This window comes from Hirundo rustica, chromosome 15, assembly GCF_015227805.2.
Source record: "Hirundo rustica isolate bHirRus1 chromosome 15, bHirRus1.pri.v3, whole genome shotgun sequence".
NCBI lineage: Eukaryota > Metazoa > Chordata > Aves > Passeriformes > Hirundinidae > Hirundo > Hirundo rustica.
The window spans coordinates 16497666-16521554 of record NC_053464.1 but is presented as its reverse complement, the minus strand read 5'-3'; the positions used below and the strand labels follow the sequence as shown (position 1 = coordinate 16521554).

Genomic DNA, 23889 nt, shown 5'->3' with positions numbered 1-23889 from the left:
CCACATCCGATGATGATCGACAAGTCTCAGCTTTATTTAGATTAATAGCAAATATATAGTGTCAATAATTAGTTCATACATATTACAAAACTATAGCTCATGATTGGCTTATGATATTTTGACGCATGTTCTTTCTGTAATCAGCCTTGCGGTTACAATTTTCTTTATCTAGCATTTTCAGTTCCTTAGCCTAGCATTTTTCAGCATTTTTGTACTAACAACACCTTTGTTGTTGTATCATTCTAGTGCTCAAGGATATTATATCCTTGTTAATCATCACCTAGACCACATAGACATAGTTACATTCCAACCGACTTAACAGTATCATGGCCCTTGCTGTGCAGCCATGCATCAGAAAAATTCTCCACAGAAAGATTCTCCACACTAAATTCCAAACAGAAACCAGCACCTAGTTCGTGACAGAATGGCGTCATGCAAGCAGACCCCATAAAACACAAAAGGGGAAGCTTAGACATGCATGATCAAGTAAGACCAGCAATAGCAACTGCTTCTCTCCAACAATCACGGTTCACCTGCTCCACTTCACCTTGAGAGCTGACATCGACCATCACTTCCTGAAAGTAAAGAGAAAAAAAAAAGCTCTTACACAGTCACTATTTGCACTACCCCAGCAAAGACAGTGACTTACACCTTCACAGAGGAACCCCCTCACCCAGGATGAGGCGCTCTACCATGGATTGAATCCATCTGCATCTGAAACAAAGTCAGGAAAATAGTCACACTGCAACACGGGAATTTGACAGCGACAGACACATGCTGCCAACCGAGAATGCCCTCCACACCACAACTCCACCTGACATCACCCACTTCAGGCCCCAGGGGCTTCTTCTATTACCCCTACACCCACCCATGCGGCAGGGCAGAGCAGCTCCGGGACAAAGCCACACCAACACCCGTCACATCAGACACCACAAACCAGGGGACACCACAACAACAAAAAGCTCTCTGAAAGAAGAACGACCGGGAGGACCAAGAGAACTCAGAATGAGATGACAAACAGAATAAAAAAGGTGAGCTGGCCAGGCTCACAGAACCCTACAAGAAGAGGACGCTAACAAGATGATGCCTTCCGAGAATCACAAAGATGGATGCCTGACACTCCTCCAGTCACAAGCCCAGACCTAGCTTGGACTTCTAACAAGTCCTAACCCGCCAAAATAGATCGTGGCGGGGCACGGCTGTCCGTACAGCTCACAACAAGACCTCAAAAGACATCACACTGGATGACTCTGAACAGAGATGAGGTTCAGATCTAAGTCCCAGCTCTCCAGTCAAAGCCACTGGAGCCAGGAAGGCAGACATCAGAAATGCTAACAGTGATCCCAGGGTTCCCCACAGCCCCTTGAGGGGCTATGGGAAAAGACGTGAAAGATGAGATGCCCGACACACACAGAGTGGACAACAGACACCATGTGCCCGGGACTGCTCTGCCCTGCCTGTCTCAGCATTACAATCAGAAATGACACTTGCCTTTCATGTGCCCTAAGCACTCACATCCTGCACATCTCCAGATCCATACTGAACTCAATCCCCCCCCAGCAACTCCCAACCCAGCACCCTGCTCTCATCCCCTCTGTGCCTCGAGCCCTCCACTTAGCTCTGGGAGGTCCGGTGATCACCGTCCACATCAGTGCCAAGGAACGCCGCCGCGCCCTCTGGGAATGTCCTGCCACCACCGGGCTGGTGTCTCTTCCTCAGCTACAACAAACAAAACCAAACATCAAAGCATGCACATGGCAGCACATGGACCAAAACCTCACCGTTAGGATACTCACCGTCTCCTAAGAATACCCACGTCCTCGCCCCGCACGCCTCGGCCGCGCTCCGAGCCCCCTGCCGTCGTCACGGGGTGGACCTGGCTTAAGAGGACGGCAGGTGATGTGGTGCAGCTCAATCCTGACTCCACCCTCGCTCCTCCTCCCTGCCTCCCCGACTCACCTCAGCTCCCAGGCTCTTAAACAAAGCCTACCTGGATGGCACCTTCAAATGGAAAATATCAAGGCTTCATCACACACTCCTCTTCTGCTCCCCACAGGTCTCAGGAGACAGGCAAACTGCATCCATCCTCTGCTTGCTGAGGGCAGCTCCGTGGAAAGTGACATCTCCTAAAAAACACAGTAATGGAGGATTAGAGTCATACCAGCAACTGACACTTCAGCAATACCAACTGCTTCTCTCCAACAATCACAGCTCACCTGCTCCACTTCACCTTGACAGATGACATCCCGCTTCAGTTCCTGAAAGGAAACACAAACAAAAATGCTGTCACATACTCACCATGCACATGACCCCTGCAAAGCCAAACGGTGACGCACCTCTTCTGGGGACACCCCCTCACCTGGGATGGGGCTCTCTGCCATCAAGTGAATGCTTCCGCATCTGAAACACACACAGGAAAATAGTCACACTGCAACAAGGGAATTTGACAGCGACAGACACATGCTGCCAACCGAGAATGCCCTCCACACCACAACTCCACCTGACATCACCCACTTCAGGCCCCAGGGGCTCCTTCTATTACCCCTACACCCACCTATGTGGCAGGGCAGAGCAGCTCCGGGACAAAGACGCCACAACATCCATCACACAGGACACCACAAACCAGGGGACACCACAACAACAAAAAGCTCTCTGCAAGAAGAACGACCGGGAGGACCGAGAGAACTCAGAATGAGATGACAAACGGAAGAAATAAGGTGAGCTGGCCAGGCTCACAGAACCCTGCAGGAAGATGATGCTAACAAGATGAATCACTTCAAGAATCACAAAGATGGATGCCTGACACTCCTCCGGTCACAAGCCCAGACCTAGCTTGGACTTCTAACAAGTCCTAACCCGCCAAAATGGATCGTGGCGGGGCACGGCTCTCTGTACAGCTCACAACAAGACCTCAAAAGACATCGCACTGGATGAGTCTAAAGGGACACAAGATTCAGATCCAAGTCCCAGCTCTCCCGTCAAAGCTGCTGGGGCCACGAAGGCAGACATCAGAAATGCTAACCGTGATGCCGGGGTTCCCCATAGGACCCCTGGGGGACCATGGGAAAAGACGTGAAAGATGAGATGCCCGACACACACAGAGTGCGCAACACACAACAGACACCACGTGCCCGGGACTGCTCTGCCCTCCACAGCTCAGCATGGCCAGCAAAAATGACACTTGCCCTTCAGGTGCCCTAAGCGCTCACATGATGCACATCTCCCTAGCCAAACCAGACTCAATAATCCCCCCCCAGCAACTCCCAACCCAGCACCCTGCTCTCATGCCCTCTGCAGCTTGAGCCCTCCACTTAGCTCTGGGAGGTCCAGGGATCGCCATCCACATCCGGTGCCAAGGAATGCCGCCTCGCCCTCTGGGAAAGTCCTGCTGTCACCAGCCTCGTGTCTCTTCCTCAGCTATAAAAAAGAAAACCAAACATTAAAGCATGAACTTTGCAGCACATCAGCCAAAAAACACCGATCCTGGGGCTCCCCATCTCTTACCAATGCCCAGAGTCTTGGGCAGCTTGCTTTGGCTTCGCTCACAGCCTGACACCTGCACGGACAAAGTCTTGGTGGCATGATGGATGCTAAGCCCACTCACCCACCCTGGCCTCCACTAGGGCTGTGACATCCCTGATTGCAGCAGGACAGAGATACCAGGGTGGGCATCCCACGCTCAACCCCAACCCAGTCGACTCTGCCCCCCCTCCTCATTTCCTGCCTAGCCCTAGCCCTACTGCCTGCCCCCTCAGCGCTTCTGCCACTGCCCTGCCACAGCCTGGCTGCCTGCACCTGCTCTCAGGGAAACAGGACGCTTCTCAGGGCTCATGCACCTGCACTCAAACTTGCATCCTAGCCTCTACACCTTACATTCATGGCCTGCTCTCTGGCCTGACGCTCCTTCACCTCTCGAGCCCTCCCTCAGCCTCGCTGGGTCTCTCTCAAGTGCCCTGCTTCACCCTACTTCTCTAAGGCCCTATGCTAGCAGTCGAGGATGCTCCTGATCCAGGGTCCCAAGGGTTGTCCTGCAGGCAGGACGAGTCATCCACAGTTTCTCCCTAGCCTAACTAACTTTGGCCCTGAGACAGGGCAGAGGCTGACAGAGCCACGCTCTTGGCGGTGGCAAAGGCACGAAGCCTTACCAACCGCCGCCTCGAGGAATGGGAGGAGACATCCTCGACTGCGGGGAGACAGGAGATCCCAGGGTGGGCCGGGGCGGGAAACCCCCGGTTAGACCCGGCCCTGCGGACCCTGCTCCCCACTAACGCTTCCTGCCTGCCCCTCTCGGCTCTTCTGCCTGCTGGCCTGCCACAGCCTGGCTGCCTGCACCTGCTCTCAGGGAAACAGGACACTTCTCAGGGCTCATACACCTGTGCTCAAATTTGCATCCTAGCCTCTACGCCTTACTTTCACCTCCTGCTCTCTGGCCTGACACTCCCTCACCTCTCAAGCCCTCCCTCAGCCTCACTGGGTCTCTCTCAAGTGCTCCTGCTCCACCCTACACCTCACAACTGCAGACGCTCCTGGCACGGGGATCCCGGCATGGGCTGCCCATCCCCTGCTGCACCCTAACCCTGTGGACTACAACCAGGCGGATGACACCCGGCTCCCTAAAAGGCGGACGGGGGATGCCACTGCCCTGCCCGGCAAAAGCTCTGCTGATGCCTGGGACGAACCCTCTACCCTTACTTACCGGGCCTCTGGCCCTCTGCCCTAAGCTAGCTTTGAATTGCCCCCTGCCACTGAAAACATTTTTTCTCTTCTCCTCACCCCCATCCCCGACACTTAGCTTTCAGAAGATGAGCCCACAAACTCCGGCCTGGACGGAAAACGACGCCTCGGTGCCGTGGGCGTCCCAATGTTCTCTGCCTGTGGCTGCTTCCAGGCTGCCGGATTCAAACCTGAAAGGGAGACCTAAGCGATAACCGCTGCTTCGGTCCGCCGCTCGCCTCCCTCCGTTGACTTTTACTGCACATACTCGGCTTTACTCCCTCTCGGAACAAACGTACTGCCGCTAAGAAATACAACCTTAAGTCAATAGACCGTATCCCTTACCGTAGGCCATGGACATACAAAATAAAACGGCACCATCAATTGTTAAAGATCATTAAACAGAAAATAAATTGAAAAAATTGAATTTAAAAAATCACCCCAGTCTCTGCCGGCCAAGTTGCCCTTCTCTTAAAATAACACAATGGCAAATAAATGGATTCTCCCCTTCCATTTCACCCCCAACAACAACAGAAAAGGAGGGGTTTTTCTCAAATAAAATCCCTCCAAGGAGGGGAAAAAAGAAGTTTTTCACCTCTCTGCAAACCCTTTAAAAGGAACAAAAACAGGGCTTCCCTCCCACTTTAAACCTTAGCACAATGAAAATGGGACCTTACCCTCCATTCAAACCCCTAATACAACCCTATTTTCCCCCTTCCGTTTAAAATACAACCCAGGGATTCCCTCTCAACACTATACCCTTCACATTCTGGAAAACCCAAGTTTTCCTTCAGTCCAGACCCGAAAAATCCCACCGGAAGGGGAAATTCCCCCACTTGAAACACAGACAAGAACAGAAAAGAAGGTTCTTCCCTCCATTTCAATTTTCTTTTCCCTGACAACCCCCATTTTTTGGATGGGGGGATGGACAGGGAGGGATGGACAAGACAAAATGGAAAAGGAAAACGACACAAGTCTCCCTAGACAAACCCACACAGACTCACCTGCTGCTGCTGCCTGGCACAAAGCTCTGTCCCTTAGCACCTCCTTGAACCTGTGCTCTGCATCCAAGTGCATTCAGGAGCTCCCCCAGACACCATGAGACACTCCATGAGACGCCCCACAGAAACCCACCAGCAACCCCCCCCCCATCTCCACAAGCTCCACACCAAAACCACCTGACGTTGTCTTCTTAAACCAGCCCTGGCAGGAGCCACCCGCTCCTTATCCTAACACCTCACACCTGCCTCTGCTCTCACCGAGGCACTCAGCCTTCATCATGAGAACCCCTTACACCTGCTAGCACCTGCCGCCGTTCCCTGGGTGACGGCAGGGGCACGGGGGACTTGCTGCTCCTTCCCTGGACACATCCTTGCCTGCACCTCACAGCAAGGGCCACCAGCCTTTCCTTCCTAGCCACAAGGACCCCTCCTCTCCTGCCCCAGCCTCAAATTGGGATGCCACGGGCCTCAGGTTCATCACTCCCAAGCAAATCGCACAGCCAGCCTCACCCCTCAGTTACAATGCTTCCTTGGCCATCTTGACTAACTTGTCTTTCTCTGCAACTCTTTCAAATGGGCCTTGACGCTTCACCACCTGGGGGGCCCTCTTTACCGTTTCTCTCACAATTCCACGCAAAAGCAAAACCCCCGCAATGACAGGGAAAGACAGACACACTTTACAAACGAGCGGCCCCGCCGGCACCAGCCTCACCACGCGCCCGAGGTCGCCCGGGGCAGCCGCTCCGCCCACCAACCACCGCCCAGCTCCGGCCCCACGCCTCCACACCGACCGCAGCAACACGCAACAGGGGCCCGGTGCCCGCCCCACACCCACCACGGGGGACCGCCCGCCCGCTGGCCCCCGCCCGCCCCACTGACGGGCCCCTCCTCGCTCCCTCCTCTGCGCTGGGGGGGGATGTGGCCACGGCGCCCACAAAACATCCCCAGGCCCGCGCCCACTCGCTGACTTCCTCGGGACCTAGGCGTGCACCCGCCAGCCGGGACGCAACCGGCAGCGTGCAGCGGAGGCGCCTCGGACGTGACCGCGCCAGCGCAACGCCGGGCCCCGCTGCTCGTCCCGCCCCGCGCTCGTCTCTTGCCCTCCTGCCGACGCTCGGGGCCGGACAAGGGCGGCTCATGCTCGCCGGGGAGCGCGCAACACGAAAAATAGCACCTTTAGTACCAGCCAAGATGCCACCTGCAAAAAATACATCATGTTGCAGCTTGCCGTTTCCAGGGCTGACCTAGCTTTCTCTGACTCTCAAACCCCAAACAAATCACCAACCTAAAAAAAAAAACAAAAACAAAAACAAACACCACTCACCAAAAAAACCAAAAACCCTCCCCAAGAGTCAAGCGCATTTGAAAATGCCAACGAGCGAACTTTCACAGCCATCTCACGGCCTCAAAGACCACGATGGTCCCCCCCTTTTCAAACGATTCAACGCTGGAATGGACACAATCAGGGAGAGGGGGTTTTTCCCCACCATTTACGATCGGCATCTTCTTCACATGCCCTGTCAAAGAAGGGGCTTACCGCTCCCTTGACAGGGAAAACAGTGTTCTCTGCCTCTTACAAATACATCCACAGAACCCTCCCTTTTCTCTTGCCTTCAGGCGCCTACGAAAGACAATGGGCCCACACTAAGAGGCAGCACCTTCACCAATGGCCTGTCGAGATTTTTCCCAATCGACCAGCTAACGCTTCAAAAATGCGGAATGGCCTTGCTGCCGCAGAAGGGAATGTGCCCCCCGCCCTCCGGATCTGCTCCCGCCGCACCCTCCACCATGCCAGTCCCCGCTGAGGAGCCGGCAGACACGGGGCTCTCCGCGCCTGGCAAAGACACCTGTGAGCGGCGTGAAGGGCTCATGTAGGGTCCCGGCCCTCGTCCTCACCGCCAGCGGCAGCGCCCAAATCATCCCACGCGTTCCGGTGAGCGGATGCGCGAGAGCACCCGCGGCCTAGGCCGCTGCTCAACGCGGCTGCCGCCGCGAGGTGAAGGCCGAAAGGACCCGGGGCTAGGGGGGGTCCCGAACCGCACTACAGGAGGCGGCACAGTGACCGCAGATGGTGTGCTCGGTATTCACCAACTGCTACAGTGATGCTTCCACAGTTTGTGTTGGAAGAGTCCCTTTTATTCTGTATTGCGTACAAAGAATTGCCAGGTATTCCCTTAACACAACTATGCTTTTGTAACATTTCAGTTACATTTCAGTGCACCTTTCTGTCAGATTCCAACCAACTTCAATTTAACCTGACAGCCAAAGATGACATCAGCCTTTGAACATGAGTGGTTGGAGTGGTGTGCTCTGCACTGCTGTGGCAGAGAACGTTTCTTTTTCTGCTTAAGTGTGCCCAGGAAACTTTTTAGCATGTAGATGAAATAACATGTTCCTAATATTGTATTTAGTACCTTTATTAGAACATCTTGCAGCACTGGTCTTGAGCTGGTTTGTATTTACTCCAACTTCTACCACACTTGATCAATAAGTAGCAAAAGCTGGGACTAGACACACAATCTGTAAATTCCTGTGGAATAGTGGTCTTAGCAAGTTACAAATGTTGCGAGAAACTAGCCAACTCTTGTCAAAAATATGCACCCTCACTCTACCACACTCTGTTTGCTTTAGGGCAGAAATTCAAAAAGTCAATAATACTCACACAAAGGTAAATCATCTTTTTGGCGTAATACATATTCAGTTTAATTTAAATTCTGTACCACCCAAGTTTCTTCAAACAGTGTAATTCCAAATCCCTGTATCGCCATGCAGGTGCTCTTCATCCTTAGACCCATTAAGAACAGATGTCACTGAAGTTGCTGGCTGGTGACTTACATACTCAACACTGATATTTCCAGCTGTAAAATTTAGTTTTTAATAAGATATCAGTTATTTTGGCTTTTAAACACCGTAACGTTTTTTGTCACAGAATTCACTAAATAATTTTGAAATAAGTAATCTACAGTAAACTGAATTCTGCTCTTAATTATACAGTGCTAATCTGCAATAATTAGAACTACTGCAATAGTGAAAGAACTACCAAACAGGCAGAAATACTGTGCAAATTATACTGTTAATAGTTTAAATATGCAGGTAACATGTTCTACAAGACTTTTATATGAGTTTTTTTCATAGAAAAGTTTTCAAAGCAAAAAGAAAAATTTAGTGTGTCACTAATTTTAAGCTAATTTAATTAGCTCAAAGGGTCTTTGTGTTGTTGATGTGCCAATTCTGAACATACAATCTGTAAAAGAAAAGATATATGTAATTATGTATATACATATATGCCCAGACATTAAATTCTCCTTCGACAAATAGTTCATGTAATAAAGGGCATGGAAGGAATGAGGGAAAACAAACAAACAGAAAACCAAACTACAAACCCCTCCAAAAAATCAAAAAACAACTCGTCTGCAATTACTCCGGATAAGCTGTGCCCTTTCACAGCCAGCACCAGACTCTCCTTCTAAAAACTTCATGTAATATGGTACTTACCTAAGAGAAATCAAAGAGAGGGAAGAAAGAAACAGGCAACTTCAAAAAGGGAAAAAAATCCAAAAAGATACAGAGAAAACCTCAAGGGTTATGAAAGAAATCAGGCCCTGTGGTTAAAACACAGAAAGTGGAGTTTCTAAAAAGACACATTTGTACTATTAATGGTGTAATATCAACTTCTAATCAAATTGGCACCTTAAGGACTGCAGACAAACTTCAGTTACAACAGCAGTCAATTTTTTTCTATAAAGCTAGAACTTCAAGTCATCAACAGGTTTTTGAGGACAAATTAAGTCCTTGTGTACAGGAATCAAAACCTAAGTACTTATTTAAAACTTTGTCTACTGAATTTTATGTCCATATATTCCAGATTATTTAACTGTTGCTGTAACTGAAAATAACATTGGGGTATTCACATTCTGAGCAGACAACAGTGGAAAAGAATGTTACCAAAAAAACTCACCAGAATTTCCTTTGTATGCAATACCATGCTGACCTAACAAAACTCTAAGTTTTTTTATTTCTTCAGAAAGTTGCTTGTATTCCTAAGAAAGAAAATACATTAAAAAGAATTCTCCCACTTTTCAAATACATACCTAAATTGAGAGGCTTTTAAGAAAAAAAAGGCGCTGTGCACAGCTGTTACACCTTTTGGCTTTAAAGATCTTAAAATGCGTGTTCCATTAACAGAGCAAATTTTAAAACAAGATACACGTCTGTGTTGCCAAAAGAGGTGCCAGCCTTTTTTCAAGCCCAAGAGTAAAAATCAGGAATGCTTTCTGAAATTTCAAATCTGTCCTGCAATTAGCATTTTATTATAGAACAAAATGTAAAGTTTGCTTCAGGACTACCCTTATTTTATAATGATCATAATTCTGCAGCCTGGAAATCTGTCAACTCCTCAACTCTCGACCTATTAACTTCATATTCTTGTTCTCAGCAGTTTCTGTTAACTGACAGACAGGGATTGCTTAGTTCTTTTGAGACTCAAAGCATATACTTGAAGTCTCAGAGAAGCTCCTATTTTTTGTTGTGTTTTGGTGTTTACATGAATAAAGATAGTGCAAGAGAATAAGTATTTAAGATTCTGTGGTTACCAAACCAGCCAATTTATGTCAATTAAGCTATGATGAAGCCAGGAAAAAACCCAGAAATTATTAAATACTGTATTGTTAATGAATTAAAAGAAATAAATAAATCACGTTGACTGTTCCAGCTCCTATGAGATCAAAAATGGTGATCTTTATATTAAAGTATATTCAGCTTAACCACAGTTTTATTTAGTTATAGTCAGGAATTACTACATGGTATTTTGTCTTTGCTACATTTTGCAAATAAAGACAACAGCAACTGATTCTCTGCATTATAGTGAATTAATTCCCTTAAATGATCTTTTTCTGATTGTCAGGTTGCACACTTTTAGGCTGAGCACATCTTCTACCTCTATTTTCCCAATTCCAATTCTGTTACAGAAGAACTGTTCACATACACAAAAGTCATTCAGAAACGAACACAGCCTTTGGTTTGTGCAACAGCCAATGCATTCTTACACAAGTCTGGGTAATTATCCACTGAGAGAAGTGTCAACAGTCTCGAGGTTGGTTATGCATTATCTTCACAAGGAATTTCCTCCTGTCTCCAGACTGATATTCCCCAGAAAGAGTACCTACAAGGTGTTCATAACCCAAGAGCATACACAAACTCCTTCCTAAACCCCATCTTCTTCCTGGGCATTCATTTTTGCTGGTTTGTTTTTGAGTTAGGGTCTGTAATAAAGATATCAAATCACACTATATGTAGGCAGTTACATATTGACACCAGAAAAGATAACCCCAAGAAACGATTCAGCTGAATACCAAGGGCGATTACATAATTCTCTCCCACTGATACTGTCATACAGTAAAAAGGTGGCAATTCCAATTGTAAATATTATGCTCTATACCTTATTGCACTTTTCCACTGTTTCAAATTCCAGAGTTATTTTCTTACTCTGTTTTTCAACTTCATTTTCTTCTGTTGCTTTTAGAAGTCCTGCTTCCTCAAAAATCTCTTTTAGAATTTTTTTGTAACCCTAAAAAAGAAAGTTTCGAAGACGTGATAGATCAATCTATTCATATCTCTGCTTGTAATTTGCACTGGCCATTACAAGTACTCAAGTTTCATTACCAGTTCATATAGTAGTTACAGAACACAAAAACTGCAGATGCAGAATAAATGCATCTACTCCAAAAGGAGAAAGTAGAGAAGCCAGGTTTGGCTATTTGACAGTAATTGTTTTTATACCAAAATAGAGCTGGAAAAAATTAATAAACCTGGTCGGTTATTAGCTCATCGTACAGAAGCTGCTCTGCTTCATCCCACTTCCTCTGCAATGCTTCAGCCAGAGTTGGATAAACTGAAAGATGAAAGTCAAAACATGTAAAAAACAAGCGCATTGTCGTGCGTTAGTTAATTCCTCCTCCAGTATTATGCAAGAATATTTGTTTTAAGAACTCAATGTTTCTATACAGTACACAGTCTCTACTGCTTTCAAGAGCTGGGCTTACACTTAAATTGCCTTTCACACATTTAAACTTTCCGAAGAATCACCAGAAATTTTTCTTATTTCCAGATACAAGGCCTCATATTCCTTTGCTCAATGTAATTCTAACTGAGCTTTTTTGCAATGTAAGTAAATGGGCAGATATTACCAGGCTTATTCCTACAGTCCAAAAAAAGAAAAAAAAGTAAAAAATCATTCACACTAGCAATGACTATTTGAGAAATACCTATGTGTTATAATGACTGGGATTTAAAAAACACTTCATATTGCATGTTAACATTTAATACTAATGTATATTAAGATACTAACTCAACCTAAAAATGGACATTCTAAGGATAGAGTAATATGCCAGCTGCTCCACAAAGCATTTTTAAATCTTACCTAAAAGTGAGTGGGGATGGCACACGAGAGGAGTCTCAAATGTCAGTGAGTAAACGCAAGTACTTGGCTCAGACACATAAGCCAATTTATTGCTCTTTCCACAAACAAGATTAACCTAAACATCAGTAAAAACAAAGATGAGCAAAAAAGGTCTACATGAAACAATACCATCACTCATGATCAATCTGCTGTGTTCCAATGTAGGTAGATGCATTTCTGTATATACTGTTATGCCAAAGCTTCCAGCGCCTCTTTTTATTTTTTCCAACAGAAAAGACAACATAGCAAGCACATCATCCATTTATTTTATCAAATGTGAAAACTGTCTCCTCTAATGGGAAGTTATTTGCCTCACCAACCATTGTTCCTTGGACTACTAAGCACAATATTTCCAGCAAGAATGAGAGTAAAAAGGACGGTGAATAGGACACCCCTTAGAATCTCATCTAACATAAGCACAATTTTCTTAAATTTCTTTCTGACCAATGTGCTTATTTAAGAATACAAGACACATCCAGACTGCAGAGAATTGATTTCATCTTTAGATTTGCAACACTAATATTTTCTATCTTCAGAATGAAATGCCAGTGAAAGTTTACAATTACAATAGCAAAGGTCAGAGAAGAATATGATTTCTTTCTGCAGCTTCTACGGGAAATAGAGATGTTAAGCAGGCACCTCCGTTAGAGTATAACATTTTCACCTTGGCCAGGATATGGCAGCCAAGTTGGCAACTAATTGCAAGGGATTCAACAAGGCAAAGTGCTGGGTACTGCACTTAGGTCATTACAAACACATGCACTGTTCCAGGCTCGGACAAGAATAGCTGGAAAGCTGCCTGGTGGAAAAAGACCTGGAGATGCTGGTTGACAGGTGCTACTCATCAGGCTTGTGCTCCAGACCCTTCCACAGCTCCAGTGCCCTTCTCTAGACATGCTCCATCACCTCAGTCTTTCCTGAAATGCTGCTAGTGCTTGTTCTAACACCATGCTTAGCTTCTCAGCATGCTATTGTTTACTGCCTAATTCTTTTCCCTCCTTTTTAATAGATGTTTGTAATAGGCTGGCATTTTGAATTCAATGAAGAGCTCTTTTTCTTTATTTTGCCTGACACAAATTACAAAGCACTGTACTGTACTTCTACAGGAGCAATTATACCACTCTATCAAGGAAAAAAAGAGTTGTAACTAACCAATGCGAAAACATAAGTAAATGTCTTCAAAATTTTATCCTGATTCTAGCTTTCCTCCTCCAGTCATTCACATAGTTCCTGCAGGAATTCATCTTTATGTTTTCTAGCACAGCTTACATGATGACTTCTTCAGGGTAACAGTGTTTCAGTTTGTAGTCTCACAAGTGTATGCAGAGTCATGCTGTCTGAATTAGCATAGTCCAAGTTATCATACCTTTGTCTGTCTGCTCTTAGTTTCACAGGAGTCTCCTTCCCTCATCCACATTCCAACAAACGTGTTGTTGTCAATTTCCCATTCATGCCAGATTCTGAAAAAAGAGGACACTATTTTGTTTAAAGTTACTGGACCGAAAAAGATGAACCCACAAGAAGAAAACCAACAATACCCTTATGTTCCATTTAAGTGTATATACTTTGGTTTTGTCGTCTTAGTATTTCCACTTCCTACAGCCAGCACCTTGGAAGCAGTGTAGTTTGTTATCCAGGTTGCTATATAGGACACTTTAACAGCACTTTTTGAGAGCAGAGTTTTGGATCAAATTTCAGTTTGCAAACCATGTGCACTTAGAAATCTGCGTTTAAGTCCAGTAAGATGCAGTTTACAGATCAATCCCACAACAAATTCCATGAGGCTAAGTACCCTGTGTAACTGTTTGCGGGATTTTTAGTGCTGGTGAGAGCACCGACAAAAACTAGTCTACTTCTGCTAATCCTAAAGCATATGATACCCTCAGCATGGTGATGTACCAGTTTCCTCACATACTGGTCTACTATTTTGCACATAGGAAAAAAGAGACACGTATATACAAAATATCTAGAGAAGCAATGGTCTGGTTTATACTTAGATTTATTTTAGGTATTATGATTTGGTGATACTATGATCCAGGGTCTTTAAATACTTTGGGATACTTTTTTTTGGGTCTACATTCAGTGTTTTATAACTTTTTATAATGCTTAACAACCATTAGGCATAAAGCACTCTTTAATTTCGTAATTTTTGTATTTAACTCAAACTCCAAATAGTTAATGGACATGAAATCTGTGTTAGCAGAAGATGTAGTTAGACATTATTGAATTTCTCACATGAACATAGCACACTGGCAGTTGGCATTGTTTATTAACCAGTCTCCAGCTAAAATAGGAGGTTATTATTTATCAACAACAACAACAAAATCTGAATTTTTCAAGACAAGGGTATTTTCAAGGGTATTTTTATGTATGATGCCTTGGGAACTACCATGACCTAAGCTGACCAATGGAAGAATATTAATTTTAAAACTACCTCCTTTTTGCAATCTATGAAGTGGCCTGCTGACCAACACAGCTGAAACATAAAAGGTCTAAATGTCTCACCCTAAAATCCCACTATAGGCATTCCATCGAAAAGTCTGCTCATGCTGAGTGACATTATGGAAAGGACAAAACTCATACTTATACCTTAAAAGGAGAGAAAAGAAACAAAAAAATAAGAAATGTTTCAGACTGGAATAAAAAACTAGTTAATTCCTAGTAAGTATATAAACAAATATCCAAATCCATTACTCACGTGGATTCCACAAAACTGAAACACTTGCCAGCAAGCCTAAAGAGATGTGCAGGACCTAAAAACATCACAACACGACATAAAGAAAAAATAATGTTTTGGTTAAATTTAAGCAAGCTACTGTGTTGACAAATTTAGTTCTCTGCTGTACATAAGGAAATTTTCATCTTCCATACGAATTACTGTAAGTTCTCACTAGCACTATACTGGTTTGCATCACAATCTTTAATGTTTTTTATTCTCACTACCCAGTGAAATAGATAAGCCTCTTTTGACAACAAAAATGAGAAACTTGTATTAAAAATAAACATTTGGAGGCTGGGTCCATAAAATGAATCATTAGTGCAGATCCTGCCAAAATCTAACACTGAAATCACCGAAACTCTTGCTTGGCAGCTGTCTGTCTCCAAATTCATCAAAACTCTGCAAGTTTATACTAGTAAAGCCCACTTGTTCAAAATGTTGACAGCACTGCACATTTAAGTTTCACTGAAATTCTCAAACTGGATATTCTTTTTTGCTGTTTGCCTTCATGGTCTGATCCAGGTAGTATTCAATTAGAGAAACCTTTGTCAGACAGGTCAGCAGTTGCAATTCTACTCCTGTAGTACTGACTACAGGAACTGCTGTCAAAGGAATCAAAGACAGCTAATTTGTCATTAAAAAGAGGGTGAAAAGTTCTGGACTTCATGCTACAGGAGTATTTCAGTATCTCTTTAATAAGGAAATTTTCCTTGGAATAACTAAATACTTTTGAGGCAAGAAGAAAAGAGATTACAAAGCATATAAAATAAAACTCCATGCTGGATTCTAATTCCTCACTGTCAGGACTGTGCGGGTACTTTTTCCAAGTATCTAGACAAGCAATCCTACAAACAAAGGTCAGACTCCCAGAATCATGCCCTCCAGAATGCTTTAACCACTGGGATACAGGCAGGTTCTCTTGCCCAAGTGTTTTTCTGACTGATCCTGCATTTCATTCAAGAAATGGGCTTGACCAAAGGATTTGCTCCGCTACTACAAGAAATCTGTGCCTCAGTGCTTAGGATGCTCTCCCCACAGATGAAAAAAAGCAAATGTGAATGTCCATGAGGAATGCATTAAACTCATGTCTCCCTTTCCAGGGCAGATGCTGTAGAAACTACCAGAACTATTACCCCAACTGTTTTGTAGAAGAAAAGAACAAGTACAGTTTCCATGCTAAAGAAATAATTGTGCAAGGCAGGGTTCCATGGCCTAGGTTCATGTTCCATATACACTCCTAATTTTTGGTTACATGTAAGATCCCACAACAAAGAAAGAAGGATTTCTGGTGGGCTGTCCTTTTTTCCTGCTACTTTTGGCATTTTCCCATTCAGCATTCTATTACTAATCCCATTTCTATTTCATATTTCACATGCAGTACAAGCAGAATTATACACTTGAGTTCATAAAACACAACAGAAAACATTAAGCATAATCACATTCAATGCTGCCATACCAAAATGCCTTTCTTTAATCTGAACAAGGTTTAAGTTTGTGCATAAGGTTAGCAGAGAGACAAGAGATACTCCCTTTTGCTTAGTCTTTGCCTTCAGTGTTTATCTGCTCTCCCTACAGATGGCCTAGAATTTTTTACATTCGTATTTATTTTGCTTGAGTGCTGTATTTATGTTGCAACACCTAGGCTGTGTGTGAAAATGAGCCCCTCTGACTGGTTCCAATACTACTCTTAGGATTTTTCTTAAACTATTTTTGGGTGTTAAGTATTACCAGGTGATGTGATGACTTTTATATGACAATCTCAATGATATCGAGAATGTTTACTGTGGGTCAAAAGGATCTGTGATAGGCTAGAAAAACACAGAATAAAACGCTAGAAAAACACAGAATAAAACATATAGATAGTCCTGTCACAAAAACAGTATTAACAGCACTAGGACCTTGAACCACGAGTGGTTTTAATCCTTCAGGAACACAACGAAATATATTTGCCCATGTGTCCTAGGGTGACTTTATGATGCTTGTATCCCCAATCGTCTGTTCTGTTTGTGCTGTATATTGAGTTCTGTGCCTTTAAGACTGGCTCTAAGAGCAAGGAGAAGCTGAGTTTGTTTTGAGAAAACTGCCTGACTCCTCCACATTCTTCTCCGGACAGTGGGTGTTCAGAAGAGGCTTGGAGAGACTGCAGGACAGAGACCTTTTGCTTTTAGTTAGTTTCAGCTAGGGCAGAGAAGTTCCCTGGACTGTTTTTTTTTTTCTTTTTTTCTTAAGACTGTTTAAACCTGCTCTGGACTGAAAAACCCAGGGGAGCACGGGGGGCTGCACCTGTGGCCCACCGGGGCCTGGAGCTCAGCATTTTCCATCAGCACCGGAGGGACTGGGACTGATGAGAGATTGAGAGAAAGCCAAGCTATACCCACGGCAAGAACTTTCTCAATCTGCCACCTCACTCCAGAACGGAAAGTTTTATTGTTTCATATTATTCATTATCTATACTTGTATGCACTTTGTTTGTTAAGTAAAACTTTTTTTTCCACTTTTCTCTGAAAAAGTTCTTTACCGAACCAGTTGTGAGGAGGGGCCGTTTAGGTTTGCTCCCCGGAGGGATCCCATTCAGGGGTTTCCTTCCAAATTTACCCTAAACCAAGGCACCGCGCTTACTTTCCATGATGCTTATAAAATCACACGCAAAAATTCGGTTTTGTGTGCATAAAGTCGAAATAATAGACTATTTGCACCGCGAACAACTGTTGCTAAATTATGAAAACTGTAAAAACAACAACAACAACAACAACAACAAAAACCAAAACAAACAAACAAAAAAGTAACGGTTGCATATACCTGATACTGCAGATGGGGACATCTTTGGCTGCAGCCTATTTGTTTGAGGCAAGAATGGGTTATTCAACCTTTCAAAAGAAGGAAAGTTAAACGTTTAAGGCTGAGTTATGCATCTGGCCGTGCATACATGCTCCCCTACCTGTGTGTCCCAACACCGACGGCCGCTGCCCGCGGGCCAACAGCGGGGTCTACGGCAGCGGCCTGGCCCGGCGCCCCGTCCCCGGAGAAAGAAATGGGCTGCAGCGGGCACAACGACAGAGAGACCCGAACCCGCCGAGTGCAGATGGATCGCGGGACGACACGGCGAGCAGGCGGCCACGTACCCGAACGTATTCGGCTCCTCCACGACCTTCATCTTCCCCGCCGAGGCGAACAGACCTGCTAGGAGAGAGCAGTTGAGCGCGGCGGATGGACAAAGCCGCCGGCACGCCCGCTCGCGCCGCGGCCCCCGCACCCACCCAGCGCCGCGCTCAGCGCCGCCAGCAGCAGCCGGGCCGCCATGGCCTGTTCCGCGGGAAGCGGAAGTGCGCGACGCCGCGTGGCGGTGCCTCCCGCAAGCGCGGCCATGGAGCGCGGCGGTCGGCGCGGCGGTCGGCGCGGCGCTCGCAGCCTCGAGACGTTCGCGGCGGAAGCGGAGGCCGCTCTGAGAGGTGCGTGAGGCGCCGCGGGACGCGGGCAAGCGCAGGCGCGTCTTGCCAGGCTGTGGCACGCCGCCGCTGGGCACTGATGTGCACCCGCTGTTTTCAGCTTGCCTGGAGGGCGAGAAGGCCGCTGATGGGGGCGCTCGGGAGGCCAAGTTCCCCTGCCCCCTTGCCATGTGGGAGCTCGGACACTGCGATCCCAAGAAGTGCACCGGGAGAAAACTAGCCCGGAAAGGGTTGCTGCGAACCCTGCGCCTCCGTCAGAGATTCCCGGGTGTTGTCCTGAGTCCGATGGCTACGGTGTATGTCTCTCCTGCTGACAGGTGAGCTGAGACCCCGATGCCTGTTGGCAAAACCCGGGTGGCGGGGGTGGGGGGGAGCCGCAGACTGTGAGGGAGAGCACTTGGTTCAAATACCGTCCTAACGCTGTATTAGGGGGAGCATTTTTAACCACTGATTCATGGCCGAAACTCTGACGGAATAAAATTGACCTTCTTAATTCATTATACTGATGTATGAACATGAGAAACAGAGCCGTTTTATCAAATCAGCTTAACATTTTTACACAGCTGGTATCAGATGAGACAAGCATCTGTAGATCCCAGTGAAAAACCAAGGTGCATGTCTTGTAGGTTAATGTCTTCAGAGCATGACCCTGTAGCTACTGTGTCTTTTATCATGCCATATTTAAATTTTTTTTGGTTAGACAACACAATGTGTTTAACAGAAAACTTTTTGCAGAAAATGAGAATTTTCTTCAAATGTGCCTGCAGAATTTTTCTAAAGATATACCTACTCAGAGAAAAGATTTGTCGCTAGAAGCAGAGAGAACCTAGCAGAGAGCCTAAATCATAACTTGGGTGTAGTTTAAGGTGTGAACATTACTATTAACCACACTTCCCTGTCACATTTTTAAACCTAGAATTATTCATATTTCATGTAGAAGCATACAGATAAACCTTTTTTTACCATTTGCATGTTTGGAGGAAAACCTTGCTACTATTCTTTCTCATTACATCTCACTTGTAGGTTATTATAAAGCATAAGGGTTTTGATTGACAAAAGTACGGGTTGTATGCCATTATAAAGCAGCAATTGGAATTTTCACTTCATCAGTATAATGGTGACAATTTTTCAAATACAGTGGCATTTCTTTTTTTCAGGAATGTCATTGCTCAGAGTGGAATAGCAGTCATAGATTGCTCATGGGCCAAATTAGAAGAAACTCCCTTTAAGAAAATGAAGGGGAGTCATCTGCGGTTGCTGCCTTACTTGGTGGCTGCAAATCCTGTAAACTATGGTCGGCCGTGCAAGCTGTCCTGCGTGGAAGCTTTTGCCGCAGCATTTTGCATTGTTGGTAGGCTCAACTTGTCTGATTTATGTTGCTAGCAATTCCTACATCCTTAATAAATCAGAAGAGATGGTCTGCAACAAAATAAACTTATGCTGTCACGTGGGTCATCACTTTCTTGACTTTGGGATCAGATTGCCTAGCTTTCTTCCCAGTGCGTGTTACCAGTGGCTCTGAGGTTATCCGTGGAATATTCATTTCAGCTCCTAAACGGGACACAGACTGATAATCCTGATTTTGTATAGATGGTGCGTAACGTTAGAGGAACGGTTAAAAAAAAGAGAGAAGACAGAACACAAAACCTTAGGCACCTTTGTCTTAATGAGAGGTAGCAGCTGGCTGTTAATAGGGCAAGGCCTGGGTTAGAACAAAAGAAATTTCCCCCTCTTGCAATGTTTTCCAGACTTATCACAGAACTTTGATAGGAAAAATGCTCTACTATACTGCAGACAAATCTTATCTTGTGAAAATACTGTATGTACAATTGATCTTGTACTGAAGGGCTGTGGGACCTAGAGCTTGAATCATTCATTACCTATACAAAATATTTTTGTGTAACACTCACTAAAGGGCTATGAACTATTCTATTTGTAGTCTTTCCAAAACTTTTAATCCCTGAACACTGAAAGAAACACTGGCAAACACCTTTCTATTTTATTGACATTTATGCATGTACTGAACTAGAAACATGTAAGCTGAATGAAATCTCACACTAAAGAAAAAAACTGATAATTTATTTTCTGTTTTAGGATTCCCAGATCTAGCCACCATTCTTCTAAGGAAATTTAAATGGGGTAAGGCATTTATTGACCTGAACAAAAATCTCTTGGAAAAATACGCAGGCTGTCATTGCCAGGATGATGTGCTACACATTGAGAAGGACTTTTTAGCTTGTGTCCGAGAAAAAAAAGATGAAGAAGTAGGTAAGAGAAAAACACAGAAACACTACACACGCCCTTTTTCCATCTTCAGAGCCTTTTCCTTAAATCTCATGAAAATATTAGCAAGGTGGATGATAAGTGCTTTGCTGATATGTGTTGTTCTTATACTGTGCTAAGTGTGCCTCTTTGAACATTTTTTTCAACTAAAATAGGTGAAAATTACTAAAACAATGTAATGCTTTAAGTAGTGTATTCACAGCTGAACTGTGAAGCAGTTACCCTTACTCAAATAACCAAATTGGAAAACTTAGGAGCAAGAAGAATGATGCTTCCATGTTTTAGATACAGATGTTAAAAGCAGAATATGAGTAAAAAGACTAGTAATTGAGAGAGTAATTGAGAGTAACTGAGAGAAATACAGGCATACAGCTTAAACAGCAAGTTAGTTATGCATAAACCTAAGAAGGACCTTTAATAGACATATTTATATAGTCAAGATTGTTAAAATCAGACTTTTAAAGATAATTAAAATAATTTATAAGTACAAGTAGTTTATCACCAAACTCTTCCAGTAATTTATTGGAATCCCAGTATTTCAGACTGTATTGACAGCGAGTGCTTGATCTCATTCAAGACAGCACAAAGAAAGGCAAATAATCAAGAACATATGAAAAAACGATTATCCTAATGAATATTTTCCTTTCATGGTTATGAAGTCCTGTAAAATAGGCCAGGGGCTTATCTATAAGAAGATGGTCAGCAGCCTTTAGTTGCTCTAAACTTTCATCTCTTTGCCATGATACTGAATTAAATCATCCTCTTGGTGGAATCTAACTAGTTAGATTGAACTGAAGACAGCTCTTAAGGGGCAACACAGCTATGCCAGTTAAAGCACACTTCAACCTACAGCCTTTTGTATTTTCTGGTTGAACTGCAGAACCAAGGCTGTCATGCCTTGTTTGACTCTTCTGAGGCAACAGTTCTTCCCAGCCAAAGTAAGCCCAGCCCTACCCTTAACTCAGCAAGAGCTAAACCTGGAGAGCTGTAATTCACTTCTCCAGCTAACTAGATAGCCCTTTTAGAACTTAGTCCGTGTTTTCTTACCCAAAGCCTTAGAAACCTATTTATACAACCTGACTACCTCTAAAGAGCTACTGAACCCCTTGTAGGGGGTGAGGGAAAAAAGTGGAAAGCCTAGACTGGGCAGGCAGGACTTGGGTTATTTTCTCAACGCCTCTGATTTCCCATCAAACAGCTACTTAAACTTATGAGAGACGTGAACTAGACTTTCTGTGCCTTACCCTCCCTGCCATTATATATGAAAATGAAGGCAGACCATAAAAAAAAAGCTTTTTTCATCTTCTGCATTTTTTTTTCCTTTTTTTTTCCAGATCCATTTGATGTTGACTTACAAAAAGAATTTTCTAATCCCAACAGGCCAATCAATTCCTCAGGGTAATGAAGTTAAATTTAAATACTAGTTTTACTTACTCTAAGTTATTTTGCTTTTATAATCTTGAAAAATGTTTCCAGTCTAGCACAAAGCAAGGAAGATTCTGAGGAGGAGAGTGTGAGCAGTCCAGAGGATGCCACTGAAAGCAGTGAAAGCACTGATGAGAGCAGTCCAGAAGAAATAAAAATCCCCAGTAATCCCAAAGAGTTGTAACATCTCATATAAAGAAATTTTCTTGTGAATACTTGAGTGTGTCTTGTTCACCTGTAACTTGTTGCTTAGCAAACCTCAGTCTCTAAGCAGGTTTGTAGGTCTTTTTATGCACAACAACCCTGGGTTATTTAATTTTTAGCTAAGTATGGAATGTTAAATTATTTTGTAAGGAGTTTGAAGCTTAGTTGCAAGTTAAAAAATGAACAACCCTGTATTCTAATCAGCATGTCTGGAAAGTGGTTTATAGGGGATTTTTTTAAACTAATAGTATGGTAGATAAACCTTCTTAAGCTCTAGTCTATATTTCAACAGGAGAACACGACTAAGCTATTGCCCTCTTCATGGTACCTACCACACAGAGAGTCTCTGACTTTTTCCAGGCTTGAACCTGCCATATGTATTTCAACTACTTCATCTATTTAGAATAAATTGAGCTGAGCTTGAAAGGAAGAAGTGCTTCTTGGAATTGCTTTAATATGTCAGTATGTCTTCTCAGGAACTTTAATTGCTATAAGTGGCACTGTACCAAGTTAGAAATACACATTGTCTGGCCCTTAAAGCTTTGTGGAGACTTGCACCAGCACTAATATCTTGTGTCACTTTTCCTTATGCCTGCCAGTTTGTGTAGTGAAACCGAGCTGTTAGGAGTTGTTTTCTGTATATTTAAATCAAATACTCTTTGGAGTTTCAAGCACCCATCTGAAACCAAAACTTTAGCTATTCTTCAGCAGAATTGGAAATACTAAGGACAATTTGTAGACTCACCTTCATAAAGTTCTTCACATCACAGGACCATCTCCTCTTGTCGATCTGCTACTAGGATTAAATACTAGCACTACTGGAGCTAGAGCTGGGAGTAACAGCAGCAGATTGAGTGGTACAAATACTCAATTTCCCTTTTAGAAACAAGAAGCACAAGTAAACTAATTCTACAAGGAGACTTTTCCTTTGATTCAGTTTTTTTCAATAACTTCCCCACACATATGAGATCTTTCCCAAATGTTTTAGCAAGGATTTCTTAGATAGTGACAAGCAATTCAACATGATTCTTAAAGGACTGAGAACAATGTGACCATGTCAGCTATTCTGATCTGGGGGAATGCTTTTATATTATAAAGCTATAGTAATCAAATGCAGACACAACAGATCTGGGAACAGAGCTGTATAATGTAGTTGAATCTAAGTGTTGAGCAGTAGCCATTTTTTAATAAAAGCACTGAAGAAGCTAAGCTCAGATGAAACAAAGCTTTTCACTTTTTTTTTTGTTTGTTTTGCAGAATGATTTTGACTTTAAAAAAGCAGTGAAAGTTTAATAGAGGGCATATCAGCTTGACATACATGAAAATAACTTACATAATTTAACAGATGTCCTTTACAGAAGGAAACTGTAATTGCATAGAGCACATCATTTCCCTAGAAACTATATGTATTAACATATGGAAAGGCACAAAATTATTTCTGATAAACAAGCACCATTAAAAATCCTCACCATTCCTTGGACAACTTCTGTTACTGTTCATATCAGTCTAAACCTCATGTTATTTCATATTAACATGGTCACACCAGTATGCTGATCCCATTATGCACAGTAAGCAATTGGTCTCTGCTTGAGGAACTGATCAGAATTGACTTGCTGCAGTTCCCACACATGGAAGGACCAC

General features: G+C 44.0%; 2 protein-coding genes and 1 long non-coding RNA gene across 4 annotated transcripts; 1 reads left to right on the top strand and 2 right to left on the bottom strand.

Annotated features, from left to right (window-relative positions):
- Positions 1-10: 10 nt before the first annotated feature.
- On the bottom strand, positions 11-3495 carry LOC131378659 (uncharacterized). Its single transcript, XR_009208340.1, has 5 exons — positions 2360-3495; positions 2217-2258; positions 1991-2126; positions 1797-1880; positions 11-1719 (listed from the first exon to the last, which is right to left on the bottom strand). It is a non-coding gene; the product is annotated as an uncharacterized LOC131378659 (long non-coding RNA).
- A 4892-nt stretch (positions 3496-8387) lies between these two features.
- GNPTG (N-acetylglucosamine-1-phosphate transferase subunit gamma) lies at positions 8388-18256 on the bottom strand. Of its 2 annotated transcripts, none has more exons than XM_040079531.1 (11): positions 18148-18256; positions 18013-18067; positions 17690-17757; positions 14870-14924; positions 14677-14760; positions 13538-13631; positions 12133-12247; positions 11522-11604; positions 11152-11280; positions 9673-9754; positions 8388-8572 (listed from the first exon to the last, which is right to left on the bottom strand). In XM_040079531.1, exons 1-11 carry the CDS (start codon positions 18254-18256, stop codon positions 8448-8450), a joined length of 999 nt encoding a protein of 332 aa, XP_039935465.1. In that variant the 3' UTR covers positions 8388-8447. The 2 variants fall into 2 exon arrangements, with proteins under 2 accessions (XP_039935465.1, XP_039935466.1); XM_040079532.2 differs by having other exon boundaries at positions 18013-18070; positions 18148-18213.
- Positions 18238-22678, top strand: TSR3 (TSR3 ribosome maturation factor). Its single transcript, XM_040079533.2, has 6 exons — positions 18238-18339; positions 18437-18653; positions 19494-19687; positions 20431-20604; positions 21954-22017; positions 22096-22678. Exons 1-6 carry the CDS (start codon positions 18255-18257, stop codon positions 22226-22228), a joined length of 867 nt encoding a protein of 288 aa, XP_039935467.1. The 5' UTR covers positions 18238-18254; the 3' UTR covers positions 22229-22678.
- The last annotated feature ends 1211 nt before the right edge of the window (positions 22679-23889 follow it).